Source organism: Sycon ciliatum, chromosome 2 (assembly GCF_964019385.1).
Source record: "Sycon ciliatum chromosome 2, ocSycCili1.1, whole genome shotgun sequence".
NCBI lineage: Eukaryota > Metazoa > Porifera > Calcarea > Leucosolenida > Sycettidae > Sycon > Sycon ciliatum.
This window is the reverse complement of record NC_088644.1, coordinates 47,540,780-47,554,224: the sequence shown is the minus strand read 5'-3', so window position 1 is coordinate 47,554,224 and position 13,445 is coordinate 47,540,780. Positions and strand designations below refer to the sequence as shown.

The 13,445-nt window shown below is 50.0% G+C and overlaps 1 protein-coding gene across 2 annotated transcripts in view; it reads right to left on the bottom strand.

The window, feature by feature from the left end:
• LOC135810272 (protein sax-3-like) overlaps positions 1-13,445 on the bottom strand; it is a 41,455-nt gene that overhangs the window by 15,085 nt on the left and 12,925 nt on the right. For both annotated transcript variants that reach the window (XM_065323752.1, XM_065323754.1), the window contains exons 10-14: positions 8,264-8,515; positions 3,757-4,026; positions 1,568-1,900; positions 735-905; positions 356-475 (exon numbers count right to left, since the gene is read on the bottom strand). In XM_065323752.1, coding sequence (XP_065179824.1) covers positions 356-475; positions 735-905; positions 1,568-1,900; positions 3,757-4,026; positions 8,264-8,515 — 1,146 coding nt within the window. The remainder of the gene's footprint in view (positions 1-355; positions 476-734; positions 906-1,567; positions 1,901-3,756; positions 4,027-8,263; positions 8,516-13,445) is intronic.

The following is a 13,445-nucleotide window of genomic DNA, read 5'->3' as shown; positions in this document are numbered from 1 at the left end:
ACTGATGGCACTGAGGCTGCTGCTGCCGCCGCTGCTGCCGCCGTCGCTACTGTTGTTTGTGCTAGTCGCAGTGTTGGAGCTTTAACACAGAATACAGCCAGACCTCGCTTAACCGCACACATCCGTTTTCCACGAAAATATCCGGATAGGCGAGGGAACCGGATAATCGAACACACATACTGTATGACTGCATGGCATATGACGCAAATCGGTAACCAACGATTTTCTTCCGGATGGCGAGGGATCCGGATTAAAGAGGAGCGGATAAGCGAGGTCTGACTGTACTGGCTTTCCTGGAAATGTTCAAACTTTCAAACACAACTAAACACGTAACCATGACGTGTACTGCACTTACCTAGTACATGCAGTCTAACAGTTGCCGTGGCAACACCAGCACTGCTGTTGGCATAGCAAGTGTATGCACCATCATCCACAGCCTTGGTGACAGTTTGAATCATTAGTGTACCGGTTGGGCCTGTAGGGGAACATGATGTATGAAAGAGAGGGAGAATGAGGGCAGGGAGAGAGAGAGAGAGAGAGAGAGAGAGAGAGACGGAGAGAGAGAGAGAGAGAGAGAGAGAGAGAGAGAGAGAGAGAGAGAGAGAGAGAGAGAGAGAGAGAGAGAGAGAGAGAGGAAGAGAGAGAGAGAGGACCGGAAAGACACACACTGTTCTCTTGAACTTGAAGCCTACATTAGCACGTAATAAATCTTGCAAAAGCATTCATATCCTTGCCTTGGTGGACACGTCCCCCGGATGCACCTAGCTGGAATGAGGTAAGCAGTCTGCCGTTCCGCAACCACAGGACGGTTGGCATGGGAATGCCAGTCGCTGCACAGTACAGCGTTGCCGAGTTGCCCTGGTTAACCGTGGTCGGTGTGGGTTGAGTGGAGAATGACGGTCGAACTGGCATAGAAAAGGACACACAGAATATGCATTCGTGAGTTTCGCACGTCTAGCGGCCCCAGGGCGCTGGCCATGCAGCCGTGGGTAAGCAGTACACACATGCTGCAGCCCGCTGGTCGCATCGGATCAAGCGCTGTTTTGTACGCGCTGATGGCGCCGGCCCCGGTCAATCGTGTGCATGCATCGGATCAAGCGCTGTTCTGTATGCACTGATGGCGCCGGCCCCGGTCAATCGTGTGCATGCATCGGATCAAGCGCTGTTCTGTATGCACTGATGGCGCCGGCCCCGGTCAATCGTGTGCATGCATCGGATCAAGCGCTGTTCTGTAGGCACTGATGGCGCCGGCCCCGGTCAATCGTGTGCATGCATCGGATCAAGCGCTGTTCTGTATGCACTGATGGCGCCGGCCCCGGTCAATCGTGTGCATGCATCGGATCAAGCGCTGTTCTGTACGCACTGATGGCGCCGGCCCCGGTCAAGCGACTGGATTTCCATGTCCACGACACTAGTATTACGTACTAGAAGGATGACTGGCGAATGTCTCGCGGTCTTTCTGTGCATGCTGAACATTGGTCGAAATGTTTTAAGGGGGTGCACGTGCCGCAGGCAAGCTACACGCCTGCTTGACAACACCTGTGTAAAGTTAGCTATGAACACATACCTAGTACTGTGATCTCGGCGCTGGCGTCTTTCAAAGCCGCTGAGTTCATAGCTTGCACACGACACGTGTATCTGCCGCGCTGGCTGTAGTCGATTCCACCCAGGGTTAGGGTACCGCCGCTAACGGCAACGCCACCAGCAGAGGAACCGTCTCCGCCGTCACCACCACCACCACCGCCACCACTGGTCGTAGTGCTAGTGATGCGTGTGTTGTTCGGATAGTACCACGTGTATGTAAGCACTGCGTTGTCTGCCCGCGCGGCGCACAGCAGACGTACACTGCGACCGGCGATGACTGTGGTGTCCGTCGGATACGTAGTGAAACTGATACGACCTGCAGTGCACACGACCGCATACACACACACACACACACACACACACACACACACACACACACACACACACACACACATACACACACACACACACACACACACACACACACACACACACACACACATGGAAAGGGAGAAGAGAAGGGCACATAATCATGAGATACATAGAAAGACATGACGCCGCGCACCAAGAAATCGTAACAAAACACTGGAAGACGTAAAAAGCACTACTGAAAGCGCGGTACAACTCCCTTTATCCGGGTACATCGGGACCTGACACTGCCGGCAATCACCTTATCCGGGTACATTGAGACCTGACACTACCTGCAATCTCCTTACTCCCATGATGGGTTGTAAGTAAGAAGTGAATGTAATTCAGTGCATACTGGCACAGTCCTGCTGACTGAATTCAAGCAAACATTTCAAACATTTCTTATAGCAATCAATCCGCCTTTTTGTTGGTGTTGTCTTCCATGGAAAAAATGTCTTTTGTGATTCGCGAGGGTCAGAAAGGTGCTTGCCATACCTGTCGATGGGAGTGTTCGGATCTGGAGAGTCCGGAATAGGGGCAGGATTAGGAGGTCTGGAATAGGTGGGGGCAGGATTGGGGGGGGGGGGGTCGGATTAGGTGGGGGCAGGATTAGGAGGAGTCCGAAATAGGTGTGGAGGGGGGGGGGGGGCAGGATTCGGTGGGGGTCCAGAGGGGGACCAGAGGGGATCCGGACCCGAATTTACTGGTAGTTCAGATTAGATGAGGTCTGGATTTTTTGGGTCTGGATTAGGTGGAGGTTCGGAATAGGTGGGGGCAGGATTAGGTGGAGGTTCGGACTAGGTGGGGGCAGGATTAGGGGGGTGGAATAGGTGGAGGTTCGGACTAGGTGGGGGCCGGATTAGGGGGGTGGAATAGGTGGGGCAGGATTAGGGGGTGGAATAGGTGGTGAGAAGGATTAGGGGTCCTGAGTAGGGGTCGAGAGCAGGGGATCTAGAATAGGGGGTTTAGATTAGGGGCCTGGATTAGGAAGGTTTGGATTAGGAAGGTTTGGATTAGGGAGATTTGGATTAGGGAGGTTTGGATTAGGGAGGTTTGGATTAGGGAGGTTTGGATTAGGGAGTTTGGAACTTTGGATTAGGGGTTTGGAACTTTGGATTAGGGGGTTTGGAACTTTGGATTAGGAGGTTTGGAACTTTGGATTACGGGGCTTGGATCAGGGGGTTTGGATTAGGGTCTTGGATCAGGTGGTTTGGATTACCGTATTTCCCCGAATGCAAGTCGCACCTTTTTACACTAAACTTCAAGAGCAAAGAAGGGGATGTGACTTACAATCGAGATTGACATCCTACTTATATGCATGTATTGAAACAATGTGGTTCAAACCCCAAAGTGGGGATGTGACTTATAATCGAGTGCGCCTTACAATCGGGGAAAGACGGTACGGTCTTGGATTAGGCAGATTCGGATTAGGGGGTTTACATTAGGGTCTTGGATTAGGGGGTTTGGATTGTAGTTTGTACACAGTGTCAACAGGCAGGGCTACTTTTCAACCTGTTTATGCCATTCCGAATTTCTCGTCTGTTATGGACCACTGTACACCAAGGTGATAACGCACGAGTTCAAGGTATCGCCAATGACGACAGTGCCACCAGATTCAGTCATTGACAGTTCTTCTTCTTCCTTTTTTCCTTTCTTTGTCTTTTCTTTTCGTTATTTGCAGTCTGTGTTCTTCTCCCTTTCGTGGAGGTTTGTTGTATCCTTGGCTTATGGCCGTTACTTTACGGCCATCATAATATTGGGCATCATATCCCATTAGGTCTGCGATACAAAAATAAAACGTGAACAACATGCGCTGCCGCTCACCAATAACCACGACGGACGCCGACACTGTCTTGGTACCAGCTGCGTTGCTGGCCACGCAGGAATACACGCCGGTGTTCTTGATGTCTGCGTTCACTATCTGCAGCGTGTTGTCGCTGAGTATGGAGATGTGCTGGTTGGTGGTGACCGTACTGTGACCTTGTACCCAGCTCAGCGTTGGGCTAGGCACCCCCATGGCATTGCATGGCAGCATGGCGGATGCGCCCTGGAGAACAGTGATATTGGCCGGTGGTTTCACAAATGTAGGGGTTTCTGCAAGACAGAGACAGTGGGTGCAGTCAACAATGGATTCTGCAAGACAGAGACAGTGGGTGCAGTCAACAATGGGTTCTGCAAGACAGAGACAGTGGGTGCAGTCAACAATGGGTTCTGCAAGACAGAGACAGTGGGTGCAGTCAACAATGGGTTACTGCAAGACAGAGACAGTGGGTGCAGTCAACAATGGGTTTCCGCAAGACAGAGACAGTGGGTGCAGTCAACAATGGGTTTCTGCAAGACAGAGACAGTGGGTGCAGTCAACAATGGGTTCTGCAAGACAGAGACAGTGGGTGCAGTCCACAATGGGTTTCTGCAAGACAGAGACAGTGGGTGCAGTCAACAATGGGTTTCTGCAAGACAGAGACAGTGGGTGCAGTCAACAATGGGTTTCTGCAAGACAGAGACAGTGGGTGCAGTCAACAATGGGTTTCCGCAAGACAGAGACAGTGGGTGCAGTCAACAATGGGTTTCTGCAAGACCGAGACAGTGGGTGCAGTCAACAATGGGTTTCTGCAAGACAGAGACAGTGGGTGCAGTCAACAATGGGTTTCTGCAAGACAGAGACAGTGGGTGCAGTCAACAATGGGTTTCTGCAAGACAGAGACAGTGGGTGCAGTCAACAATGGGTTTCTGCAAGACAGAGACAGTGGGTGCAGTCAACAATGGGTTTCTGCAAGACAGAGACAGTGGGTGCAGTCAACAATGGGTTTCTGCAAGACAGAGACAGTGGGTGCAGTCAACAATGGGTTTCTGCAAGACAGAGACAGTGGGTGCAGTCAACAATGGGTTTCTGCAAGACAGAGACAGTGGGTGCAGTCAACAATGGGTTTCTGCAAGACAGAGACAGTGGGTGCAGTCAACAATGGGTTTCTGCAAGACAGAGACAGTGGGTGCAGTCAACAATGGGTTTCTGCAAGACAGAGACAGTGGGTGCAGTCAACAATGGGTTTCTGCAAGACAGAGACAGTGGGTGCAGTCAACAATGGGTTTCCGCAAGACAGAGACAGTGGGTGCAGTCAACAATGGGTTTCCGCAAGACAGAGACAGTGGGTGCAGTCAACAATGGGTTTCCGCAAGACAGAGACAGTGGGTGCAGTCAACAATGGGTTTCTGCAAGACAGAGACAGTGGGTGCAGTCAACAATGGGTTTCTGCAAGACAAAGACAGTGGGTGCAGTCAACAATGGGTTTCTGCAAGACAGAGACAGTGGGTGCAGTCAACAATGGGTTTCTGCAAGACAGAGACAGTGGGTGCAGTCAACAATGGGTTTCTGCAAGACAGAGACAGTGGGTGCAGTCAACAATGGGTTTCTGCAAGACAGAGACAGTGGGTGCAGTCAACAATGGGTTTCTGCAAGACAGAGACAGTGGGTGCAGTCAACAATGGGTTTCTGCAAGACAGAGACAGTGGGTGCAGTCAACAATGGGTTTCTGCAAGACAGAGACAGTGGGTGCAGTCAACAATGGGTTTCTGCAAGACAGAGACAGTGGGTGCAGTCAACAATGGGTTTCTGCAAGACAGAGACAGTGGGTGCAGTCAACAATGGGTTTCTGCAAGACAGAGACAGTGGGTGCAGTCAACAATGGGCTTCTGCAAGACAGAGACAGTGGGTGCAGTCAACAATGGGTTTCTGCAAGACAGAGACAGTGGGTGCAGTCAACAATGGGTTTCTGCAAGACAGAGACAGTGGGTGCAGTCAACAATGGGTTTCTGCAAGACAGAGACAGTGGGTGCAGTCAACAATGGGTTTCTGCAAGACAGAGACAGTGGGTGCAGTCAACAATGGGTTTCTGCAAGACAGAGACAGTGGGTGCAGTCAACAATGGGTTTCCGCAAGACAGAGACAGTGGGTGCAGTCAACAATGGGTTTCCGCAAGACAGAGACAGTGGGTGCAGTCAACAATGGGTTTCCGCAAGACAGAGACAGTGGGTGCAGTCAACAATGGGTTTCCGCAAGACAGAGACAGTGGGTGCAGTCAACAATGGGTTTCTGCAAGACAGAGACAGTGGGTGCAGTCAACAATGGGTTTCTGCAAGACAGAGACAGTGGGTGCAGTCAACAATGGGTTTCTGCAAGACAGAGACAGTGGGTGCAGTCAACAATGGGTTTCTGCAAGACAGAGACAGTGGGTGCAGTCAACAATGGGTTTCTGCAAGACAGAGACAGTGGGTGCAGTCAACAATGGGTTTCTGCAAGACAGAGACAGTGGGTGCAGTCAACAATGGGTTTCTGCAAGACAGAGACAGTGGGTGCAGTCAACAATGGGTTTCTGCAAGACAGAGACAGTGGGTGCAGTCAACAATGGGTTTCTGCAAGACAGAGACAGTGGGTGCAGTCAACAATGGGTTTCTGCAAGACAGAGACAGTGGGTGCAGTCAACAATGGGTTTCTGCAAGACAGAGACAGTGGGTGCAGTCAACAATGGGTTTCTGCAAGACAGAGACAGTGGGTGCAGTCAACAATGGGTTTCTGCAAGACAGAGACAGTGGGTGCAGTCAACAATGGGTTTCTGCAAGACAGAGACAGTGGGTGCAGTCAACAATGGGTTTCTGCAAGACAGAGACAGTGGGTGCAGTCAACAATGGGTTTCTGCAAGACAGAGACAGTGGGTGCAGTCAACAATGGGTTTCTGCAAGACAGAGACAGTGGGTGCAGTCAACAATGGGTTTCTGCAAGACAGAGACAGTGGGTGCAGTCAACAATGGGTTTCTGCAAGACAGAGACAGTGGGTGCAGTCAACAATGGGTTTCTGCAAGACAGAGACAGTGGGTGCAGTCAACAATGGGTTTCTGCAAGACAGAGACAGTGGGTGCAGTCAACAATGGGTTTCTGCAAGACAGAGACAGTGGGTGCAGTCAACAATGGGTTTCTGCAAGACAGAGACAGTGGGTGCAGTCAACAATGGGTTTCTGCAAGACAGAGACAGTGGGTGCAGTCAACAATGGGTTTCTGCAAGACAGAGACAGTGGGTGCAGTCAACAATGGGTTTCTGCAAGACAGAGACAGTGGGTGCAGTCAACAATGGGTTTCTGCAAGACAGAGACAGTGGGTGCAGTCAACAATGGGTTTCTGCAAGACAGAGACAGTGGGTGCAGTCAACAATGGGTTTCTGCAAGACAGAGACAGTGGGTGCAGTCAACAATGGGTTTCTGCAAGACAGAGACAGTGGGTGCAGTCAACAATGGGTTTCTGCAAGACAGAGACAGTGGGTGCAGTCAACAATGGGTTTCTGCAAGACAGAGACAGTGGGTGCAGTCAACAATGGGTTTCTGCAAGACAGAGACAGTGGGTGCAGTCAACAATGGGTTTCTGCAAGACAGAGACAGTGGGTGCAGTCAACAATGGGTTTCTGCAAGACAGAGACAGTGGGTGCAGTCAACAATGGGTTTCTGCAAGACAGAGACAGTGGGTGCAGTCAACAATGGGTTTCTGCAAGACAGAGACAGTGGGTGCAGTCAACAATGGGTTTCTGCAAGACAGAGACAGTGGGTGCAGTCAACAATGGGTTTCTGCAAGACAGAGACAGTGGGTGCAGTCAACAATGGGTTTCTGCAAGACAGAGACAGTGGGTGCAGTCAACAATGGGTTTCTGCAAGACAGAGACAGTGGGTGCAGTCAACAATGGGTTTCTGCAAGACAGAGACAGTGGGTGCAGTCAACAATGGGTTTCTGCAAGACAGAGACAGTGGGTGCAGTCAACAATGGGTTTCTGCAAGACAGAGACAGTGGGTGCAGTCAACAATGGGTTTCTGCAAGACAGAGACAGTGGGTGCAGTCAACAATGGGTTTCTGCAAGACAGAGACAGTGGGTGCAGTCAACAATGGGTTTCTGCAAGACAGAGACAGTGGGTGCAGTCAACAATGCGTTTACGATGTAGTGTATATTTGTGCTGATTGAAAGGTTCAAAATCCGGGGAAGGGCATGACCTAACAATTTGGATACAATAAGCATTTGATTTTAACCTAGAAACTGTTGCCTTCCTGATTTCTGCCTCTCTCTCTCTCTCTCTCTCTCTCTCTCTCTCACACGCACGCACGCACGCACACACACACACACACACACACACACACACACACACACACACACACACACACACACACACACACACACACATGTGTGCATGGTATGTATGTATGTGCATGGTATGTGTGTGTGTGTGTGTGTGCATGGTATGTGTGTGTGTGTGTGTGTATGCACATTTGTTTGTGCATGCACACATGAGAGCGTACCTTGAACATTGATATACAACGAGCCGCTAGTCATTCCGACGACCGTGCTGAGATCGCAGCGATACTTTCCGCTGTGTGACAGCATGACTGGGCTAAAGGTCAGTGTGGGCGCGGTGCTAATCCGCCGTCCATTGATCCACCACGCTGTGGTTGAGAGTAGTTTAGATGATGGTGAGGTGGTGCATGTCACAGACAGTGATGTACCAGAGGTGACGGTGCGATTTGATAGTGCTGGTGTGATCACAGGTGAGCCTGGGCAGTGAGGAGAGAATTCAGAGTGAGCGTGCACACACAGATACAGACAGACAGACAGACAGACAGACAGACAGACAGACAGACAGACAGACAGACAGTCAGACAGACAGACAGACAGTCAGATAGTTAGTCAGTCAGTCAGTCAGACAGACAGACAGACAGACAGACAGTTAGTCAGTCAGTCAGTCAGACAGACAGACAGACAGACACACACACACAGATAGACAGACAGAAAGACACACATGCAGAATAATAATTATTATACAGACACACAGATAATTATAATACAGACACCTAACACATGACCGTCGCATAAGGAATGATAACTAAAAAGCCATGTTAGACATAGCAACTTGTACAAGCATACACAAAAGTCATTATTTTTATTTTTTTACTATTATTTGCAAACCCAACTCGTAAAATATTCCACACATTCACACATTCACACATACACACATTCACACATACACACATACACACATACATACATACACACATACACACATACACACATTGCATTGTATATTCAGGCTACAGATTGCATTGTAGTACTGTAAAACATGTTTAACGACCAAAAGTTTAACGTTTTTGTAATTTTGGCATGATTACGTGCAGAACGTTTAACGATGGCAACCTGGCCACCCATCTGTAGGCGCATCTTTACACAGACACCTAGCAATAATTTTTTTAATAACGGAAAAAATTGGTCGTTAAAACGTTAGACTTTGTTACTCGTTAGACTTTCCGGTTTTACAGTAGATGCGGATAGCACGCTGAGGCTACGGCTAATCCAACAGTGATCTCTGCTGTAGCACTATGGATGCTGCCAGGAAGTTTATGTCAATGGGATAATCCCATTATGTCTGAGGTATAGGTATCGCATTGTACAGACGCCTTTCATTTGGCACCAATATTTCACCACTATTAACTACCTGCCAACCTGTGCAAACCTGAGATCGGGACAATGACATACCTTATTATTATTATTACTTGCATGTACGCGTTGGAGTCAACCATGCAAGCATGATCCACAACTTCGCTTATGCTGAACATGATAAACAGGACTATGACAGGGGAAAGAAAGTGAGCTAGAACGATGATACAATGATATAATTATCATATACAATGTAGCTCATGGGTATTGAAGATATGTCATTTATGAATATGTCTTTAATTATGTCATTGAATATTGCAGCCTGAGTGATAATAATAGTGCTATTTCCTGAGTTTGACTGTTTCAGGACCTGTCGGAATATCACGATGCACAGATCTTCATGCATAGATCTCGCCATGCGGGTCGGTCATGGGCAATGGCTCGCAGGCTCTGCAGAGCGTCTAAGTTCCCGAGCAATCCGGCATTGGCTTGGCGCAGATCTCCCACCAATGCCTGCGGCAGGGTCGTCCGCGGTCTACCCCTCCAGCATTTCTGTTGCTGATTGGCGAAGTACGCGAACATAGCCATAACAGCTGGAGATTCATCTGCCATCCGCAGGATGTGGCCAAACAGCCTCCAGCGTGATCTCTTGACCATGACACTCAAGGGTTCAGCTTCGCATCTGGCATAGAGAGCATCATTCGGTATTATTTGTGGCCATTTCACACCGATGAGTGACCTTAGCTGACGGCGGTGGAAGGAATCCAGGCGAGACAGAACGGTCACACTGACCCCCCACGTACCCGAGTTGTACGTCAGTACTGGAACAATAAAAGTGCTGTACAGCCGCAGACGCAACTTCTCGCTGATGTGCTGATGCCTCTTCCAGAGGCTCCATAGGGACTGAAATGCTGCAGTCGCCAGCTGTTTTCGTCGCATAATATCCTCTTCGTCGCCCAGCAGCGAACCCAGCTTGCGCGTTGTCCTCCACTCTTCATCGATCCTGTCCGCACTTCTGAAGATGTCCGTATACTCAGTTTTGTCCCGGTTCATGATCAGGGACCACTGTGGTAGCACCGTGCTGGCAGTCGCCTCCACGTCCGCCAGCCAGGACTTTGAGGTGCTGACAAAGTCTGCATCATCCGCATATACAAGTTCGAGCGGCAGACCGTTGTCGCTGAGAGGTCTTGCTGGCACCTCTTGCCTTAGTTGTCGGAGCGCAGCCTCCAGGTAAACCGTGAAGAGAACGGGGGAAAGGCAATCCCCCTGTGGCGTCCCCTTCGTTGTAGCAAATGATTCCGACTGGCACCTCCCAAGCTGAACACGAAGTCTGGTGTTAGAGATCAAGACCCTGATCAAGCGAACGTCATCGTCACTCAGAAACGCCTCCAGAACAGTCAGCAAGGTGTCTCGCTTGATCGTGTCAAAAGCCTTCGACAGATCAATGCCCAACAGGTGAACGGTGCTGTGGTAGCGCTGGGTCTTTGCCACAAGCCATCGATGCGCCCATACCACATCCGCGGTGGATCGGCCAGGGCGGAAGCCGCTGTGCGTCTGGGCTAGGTACTGGTCAACCTTGGGTCTGACTCGAGCTAAAGTGAGGAGTGACAGGGTCTTCCGCAGCGTGTTGAGAAGAACTATCGGACGTAAATTTGATGGTGGTCCCAGCGGCTTGTTGGGTTTCTGAAGTGGGATCAGACTGCCACTGCCTATATCAACCACCTCGTGTTGCTCAAACATGCCGTTGAAAATGCTGGTCAACACAGGAGCCAAAGCATCACTTGCATACTTCATCAGTTCTGTGGGGATACTGTCGTCTCCTGCGGCACGGCCATTGTTCAGTTTCCCGAGACAGCCTGCAATCTCTGAAGATGTAATGGGAGTTTGCAGAGGACGTGGCTGTCCCTGGAACGGTGAGATGTCTGTGGCGCTTGGTGAGCTGAACTGACTTGAGAAATGGCTTCCAATTGCCTCAGCTGCTTCCTTCTCGTTTACTATGATTTTTCCGGTGTTGTCAGCAACTGTAGGCTTCACAGCTCCACGTCTCCGCATTAACTGAACAGCTTTGAACATTCGAGCACCGTCCCGCAACTTCTCCACCTCCTTTGCCTTTTCGTCCAGCCGTAATTCTGCTTCCTTCAGCGCTGTTCTTCTGATGCTGTGAAGAATGCGGTTGCGTTCCTTCTTCAGGCCTGCCCGAGTTCCGGTGTTGGTGATATTTTCGATACGTAATTTTAGTTCTTTTTGAGCCTGAGACAGTCGGCGCAGTTCAGGGCTGTCCTTCACACCACGCTTTGCCCGGGCCTCTAGACCTAGCGATTTCTCTGCAGCATTCTTTATCGCCGGTGCTGTTTTCTGCCACAGCAATGCCGGTCCGCCGTCCTCCGTATCCACAGCAGAACCACCATCTGCCAACTCTGCGACGATTGTATCAATGTATTTCTCCCGGATCCGTGGGCTTGTCGGCAGATCACTTGTGTTGTATCGAACTGGCTTCAGGGAGGTTTGCTCGTCTGACCTATGATGCCCGAATATTCCATACATCCGATTGAGGAGGAACCTCGCCACCACCAGGCGATGGTCTGTTGATGTTTCGCATCCTCCATAGCTGCGGGAGTCCGTCAGCAGGCGTTTCCGGTTTTGATGACATGCAATGTAATCGATTTGGTTGTAAATCGGGACAGTATCACCCGTCTGCTGATCCCTCCGCCAACCCGTCCAGGTTGTCTTGTGACGAGCCGAATGCTGGAATGCAGTATTGGTGAGAAACAGGTTGTTGATTTCACAAAAGTCCATCAGGCTCTGACCAGCAATATTCCGCCTGCCACGACCATGCACGCCAATGCTGCTTTCATGCTTCCCTAGACGCACGCCTGCCTTAGCATTGAAGTCGCCAGCAACCAGAACGACAGCGCCACGACGAACTTCGTTGTAAGCTGTCGACAGCGCGGAGTAGAAGTCGTCGAGTTCCTCCGCATCACTGGCACACCTTGTTGAGGTCGGTGCATAAACGTTGATGAAGGCAAAGTCAGAATGCTGGCCCGCCGATAATGTGAGTACTGAAACTCTGTCCGACACTCTCCATGTGCGTTTGACCTTGTTGACGAGCTTGGCGTTTATCGCAAATCCTAGACCATAATGTCGACTGTCCGACTGCAAACAAATAATTCGATAGCCGTTTCGCTGCTCGTCAAGCCCTGCAGGTAACTTAGTCTCTTGAAGGGTACAGACGTCTATGCCGTAGAAAGAGAGGTCTCGACACAAGGAGTTTCTCTTGACGGCCGACGTGAGGCCCCGCACATTGAAGGTTCCGACAGCAAATTTTTCTTTTCCTCCGTAAAGCGTTCGTTCATCAGCTCGTACCATTGATTCCCGTCGCATCGTCCCGTCATTTATGTCCAATGAAAACTGCTCCCCAGTTGCGCGAGGAGACTAGAAATTCCTCCGGTGAGCGAGGAAGAAGAGCGGAGTTACCCAACTCAACCAAACATGACATACCTAGCTATGAAAATGTATACAAATGTAGCTGTCAGGCATGCGGAAAATGCACTTTGGGTGCCTATTACCACCCTCGATATCGGGAAGGTCCCGGACAAATCGTTATGGTTGGTAGGCATGCTATTATTTTATTTATTTTATTTATTTCACTCAACTCGTGGTTCATGACCAATTGGCACGCAAAGTGCGAGATTATAACACCAAGAAGCATCATTAGACCAACATCGATTTCAAAATACGGCCATCATTGACATCCTCAATAGTAGAATTCTGTCCTTTCAGCGGAATAGAATTTTGCAACATCGGCGGATATATCGAAAGAAGGTGGCCACACCAAACTCGTTAGCTCATACTTTCACCCAACGAACTCACCCTTCACTGTAAGAAACAGGAGCTGTAGAGTTTGTTGTAGGCACCTTCTTCAAGTCATTTCCAGCTACAAACAATACCAGTCACAGGCGCTTCGGACGGTATTTCAGGGTTGGACGGTCAGCCACCTGAAGTACAATAATTAATTTTACTCGTGGGGTTGGGGGAGTCTCCTCTGAAACGTTT